This window comes from Diadema antillarum, unplaced genomic scaffold (assembly GCF_040938485.1).
Source record: "Diadema antillarum isolate AM-2024a unplaced genomic scaffold, OU_Dant_1.0 seq00000766_RagTag, whole genome shotgun sequence".
In the NCBI taxonomy this organism is placed as follows: domain Eukaryota; kingdom Metazoa; phylum Echinodermata; class Echinoidea; order Diadematoida; family Diadematidae; genus Diadema; species Diadema antillarum.
In genome coordinates this window covers 555,715-560,990 of record NW_027271656.1, presented here as the reverse complement: position 1 = coordinate 560,990, position 5,276 = coordinate 555,715, and the positions used below count along the sequence as shown (strand labels likewise).

At 41.6% G+C, this 5,276-nt stretch overlaps 1 protein-coding gene across 1 annotated transcript; it reads left to right on the top strand.

The window, feature by feature from the left end:
* Positions 1-983: 983 nt before the first annotated feature.
* Positions 984-2,526, top strand: LOC139738720 (probable G-protein coupled receptor No18). The gene has a single exon (XM_071649357.1). It carries the CDS (start codon positions 1,141-1,143, stop codon positions 2,524-2,526), a length of 1,386 nt encoding a protein of 461 aa, XP_071505458.1. The 5' UTR covers positions 984-1,140.
* Positions 2,527-5,276: the final 2,750 nt, after the last annotated feature.

Below are 5,276 nucleotides of genomic sequence, written 5' to 3'. Positions count from 1 at the left end.
GGGCATTGAGACAGATAGGCCCGAATTCACGAAGGTGGTACAAATGAAACCATGGTTGGTTTCATTTGTACCACCTTCGTGAATTCGGGCCTTCGAGTATGTTTCACAAAGTGCAAGTACATGAGATTGAGTGAGAAGAAAGAAAACGAGAGGGAGGGAGAGAGGGGGGGGGATGGGGATGAGGGAGAATGTGAGAGACAATAAATGTCTCTTTATTTACTGTTTCTTTTTCAACTGACCGACCATGAACATGATTTTTGTCTTGTGCCGACACGCAGTAATCGATCACTATCGAAACCTCTAGGACTCTCGCTGCCGGCACGTGATGTTAAAGCTGATATAAGAGCAAGAGAAGTAAAACATAGAGATGCAAAAAAAAAAGTACCACCAATAATGCAGAATTGGGTTTGACAATTAATAACGTTTATTGTGTCAATCTTGCACACTAAAACGCTTTGGCCAATGTGAAACATAGATCGATGGATATTACATTTTTGAGGAAATATTGAATGTACGTACTATATATTTTTTTTTGTACTTGTGAAAGTTTTCATATCGCCGTGACACCCAAGATAACATGTGTATGTTGGCACTTGATGTTGTCAGACATTTGTCAGAAGTGTTCTTGTGAACACTTGATTTGTTTCACTTGAAAACGTTTGTTATTCATCCCTGCTGAACACGTGTGGTCGAACATGTGCCACTTGTAATTGATAACTAAATAACACTTTGAGTAATATGATATTATGACGAGTGAAAGATAACCTGCAACATTGGGATTTGATTTCTGGGAAGACAATGACCGCGGCTGACTCACCACTTAAATGGTAATATCTCAATCTTACACTAACATAATAAAAATCTAATCGCACGAGTGACCCTCAAGTTTTATCGTTCTAAAGCGCACTACTTTCTTCCGTTTTGTTTGTTTGTATCCGCTGCAGGTACTGTAGGAGTTATAAAAGCTGACCCGCCTGACGACGAGTCTCATTACAGAGGGGGAAAGACGTCTGGATCGGGCTGGTTTGCGTCTCTGCTATGTTGCTCTTGGCGTTGTAGATATGATGAACTGGAAAACGCGTCTTCATCGGAAAACTCGTTCGTTTCACTTCCCGCGATCGACTGAACATCAAGAACACCATGAATTTCACCACTGCGACCATGACGACGGCTGCCGCGAATTATACAGCGGAGGACTCAAGCGAACATGTGATGCCACTGTCTGGTAAAATCTTTGTCGGCATAGTTTGTGGGATCATGCTGCTTGTCGTGTTCGTGGGAAATACTTTCGTAGTCGTGGCCGTCGCCAAGTTCCGTCGACTGCGGACGCCCGCCAACGCGCTGCTCCTGAACCTGGCAATCGCCGACATCACCGTCTCCGTGTTCGTAATGACGTTCTCGACGATGCGTCTGCTACAGGACGGCCACTGGCGCCTTGGCAAGTACATGTGCAAATTCTGGATGTCCATGGATGTGTTGTGCTGCACAGCCTCTATCCTGACTCTGTGTATGATATCGCTAGATAAGTACTGGGCCATCACCCGCCCTCTAACCTACAAGAGTGACATGTCGTGGAGGAGAACAGGTTACATGGTAGCCTTTGTGTGGGGCTGCTCTGGCGTCATATCGTTTGTCCCAATATACAGTGGACTTTACGCGAAGAAGGGCCCGAGCAATACCATCGACGATATCTGCGGGGTAAACTTTTCCGTCAATCGATACTACGCGGTAGTGTCGAGTATGACGTCATTTTATGTGCCTCTTGCTATTATGATATTTACATACTGTCATATCTATGCCATAGCACGCTCGCAAGCCATCCGCATCAAGAAGGAAACGAACAGGACAGAGCACTTGGAGCGGTATTCGCCTCCGCAATCTCTGCGTGCGTCGTCGCCTTTGAAGCGGCCGAACGATGGCGACGAGCCGGTCCCTCCAGGATCAACCAGGAGACGATCACGCTCGATAACGAGAGAATACAAAGCCGTCCGCACATTGGGTTTGATCATGGGTTGCTTCATTCTCTCATGGCTGCCTTTTTTCCTCATGTATCTAATCATGAACTTCTGTGAGCAGTGTTACCTCTCCACTCATGCTGAAAACGCAATCACTTGGTTAGGGTATGCAAACAGTCTGATGAATCCTCTCATCTACAATTTCAGAAACCGGGACTTTCGCTACGCCTTTCGCGTCATCGCCCACAGACTCCTCAACGCACTGACACTGGGATGCTTCGAAAACAAACATGGTGTGTGCCCCAAGCATTCATCTCCTCTACACCGGCTATCGACATCGTCAAATGGTCACTCTCACGCCAATCCGCTGCTCGACTCGAACGGCTTGAAACTGGGCAAAATGAGGCAGCCCCACCAAAGCGAGCGTGCATCATTCAGTGCATTAAATAGCGAAAAACATGACTTGGAGAGTCACCGGTGTCCTGTGCCGGATGGGGAGGTCTCCAACGGCTCGTTAGCCCAGGACAGAGTAAAAGATGTAATAACCATGGAAGAGGAAAACGAAACTTGAGATGATTTGAATCAACACAGAAAGTAAATTCAGGGATTCAACGCCAATACTATACCGGCGTGGGAAAGACAATATGATTTTGTCATAAATTACACGAGAATTTGATGTACAGGGAGTCTCTAGTTTATATGTGATAGCATAAGACTACTCCCATATTTTTTTTTGTCCTTTTTAATGATAATGCAATGCATCTAATCATTTGAAAACTGCAATGAAAGCTTGAAATATATGAAATAATTGTGACATGAAATATATACATATATGTATAGATATACAATTGTATTTTAATGCACCCTTATCAAATTGTTTGTCGATAATGAAGTTGATATGGTTGTGCACATCCTTCCAATGACTGAATGAAGCAAATTGCAAACGGCACAAGCCCATTGCAGCCACGAAATATGATAAACAGTACCAGTCGATAAGGGCTGGTGTACTTAATTGTTTCCCATTAGTTTGTTGGCTACTAGTACATCAGATACTTACCTTGATAAAAAACCTTTAAGAAATTTACCTCCTTGACACTTAGCTTCCTCCACAGAAAAATCTAACACCATGTTGCCTGAACGCCGTGAAACTCCACTGATCTGAGAGAATTAAAGATGTAATTAATTTTTTTTTAAAGATATCATGAAGGCAATGTTAAATTTAGTATGGTTATGTCATTTATGTGACGCAGTATCGTATTGGTATTATTGGATGATCATTGTCTTGGTTACGGGATTACGAGGCTCCCTGAGAAACACTCCCTATGTGTACCATGCGTCAAAGTAATGCTACTTACTTCACAATTTGCTTTTAAAATAGAAAGGAAAATTCTTCCATGAATCTGATCATGCTTAATCAATGCCATTGTATAATATTTTGTGGCTTCATATGAACAACTGCCAAACTATAAATGACTGAGCTCGATAATGATGTTTATAGTTGATATAGAGACGCTCAAGTACACTTAATGTTATGAGAAGCACTCTGGCACAGTTATGGTATACGTATGAAAAAAAATATTGATATGATGTTTAACGGATTCGGTATCGTTTATTATAACACTGCTGTCTAGATATGAAATGTGAGAGTGTGATAAATTTGGCCACTACTAGGCTTGCAAATTATAAAAGAGCAATTTCACACCTTGTTCTGGACGCTGATGTTGCATAAAAGTTGAGATCAAACATAAGCCTGAAAATCAAACGTAGGTCTCTAAGTACTCAATTCTGATTGGCTGATACGTGACTTATATTTGATTGCATGTTTTGTGGTTGATTATATTTTTTTTTTTAAAGTTAAATCCGACGAACAGAATGATCGAAGTTTCATCAAACTCTTAGGTGAAATAAGAATGTTGTGGAATCTCAAAAGTCACATGTTTTCAAAGAATAGCAGTTTAGCAGAGTTGATGAAGTCACTACCTCAGAACTGTACTAGACACAAAAATAATGTAACTATCATTTTTTGACGAATAATCAAAAACCAACAGCCCATTTCGCCTTAAAAGCTATCATTGCTATCGGTTGCAGTGGCGGATCCGGGGGGAGCGCATCGGGCGCGCGCACCCCTTTATTTTTCGTTGAAACAAACAAAAAATAAATAAATAGAAAAAATGGGGAGGGTTGCGTGCGCCCCCTTTAATTTTGAAAAGGCGACCCCTCTTTACGGAATTCCTGGATCCGCCCCTGGGTTGCTACAAGGCAGCAAAAATTTGATGTTATGTGATATAGTAAATTGATATTCTTATTGATCTGAGGTCCCCACGGGGCAATTCAGGAAAAATTGGTGAAGTTTTAACAACATAAACGTCTAAAATGTGCGTATGCTGCTGCTCCTAATATTCTTGTTTCTTGAAAACATGCAAGACTTCAAACTTCTATGACTTTCTCATTTTTTGGTCTAAACTTGAAGACAATATTTTCCGTTCTGTTCATCTGAAGTTTCCCGAAGGTGTTTTAAATGAGCCAAATGGAACATGGTGCCGATTTGCACCTCAAAGCGAAAATGTGTTCGTTATAAGGGTTTTCTGTATGATAACGCTGTTTATTGTTGTTGCCTCACACCGCGAATTAACCTGGGAATGAATGTGTTTCTGGAAGATATAACAAAGAAAGCTCAAGTCCTGTGCTCATTTGAACATCAATCGTAGTTGACGTGACGCTGTGATTATTTCAACTATTAAATGAGCTGCAAGCGAAATCTTTCAACCTCAAGATCTACCCAGACTTTTCGATCTCAGAAGTAACTCTGAAAATTTCTAATCACATTTCCTACCTTGCAAGATGTTTTCCTAAGATATAAGATAATCATTCACAGTCATGACAGTGAGATAGACTTCGAAAACTAACGTTTACATCCGCTATTACTACCAGCAAAACGTTTGTTGAGACGAGAGAGAACGGTATAAAGAGCAGGTGAATTTTTCATCACGAAGTATTGTTTACGCTACCTGTTTGAGTGAAATTTAGAAGGGTACATTTCTCTCCTTTATTCGTCGAAGAGAGTGGGTCGTCACGGTCGAACACAAGCCCTCGGGCAAGAAAGAGACTGTCAACGCCAGAGGAAGAACCGGGTACGAATAGTACATGTATTTTCATTTTGGCTTGAGTGTTGTGCACTGTTCACACGATAGAGGGCGTCGTCTTCTGTTTAGCGACGGCGTGAGATTGCTTCCAGAGACAACTACTTCCTTGTTGTAGAGGAGGCGTAAACTTGTGTTTTAGGTAAATTCAAGCCAAGTGCAGATTTAAGTAGTTGTTATT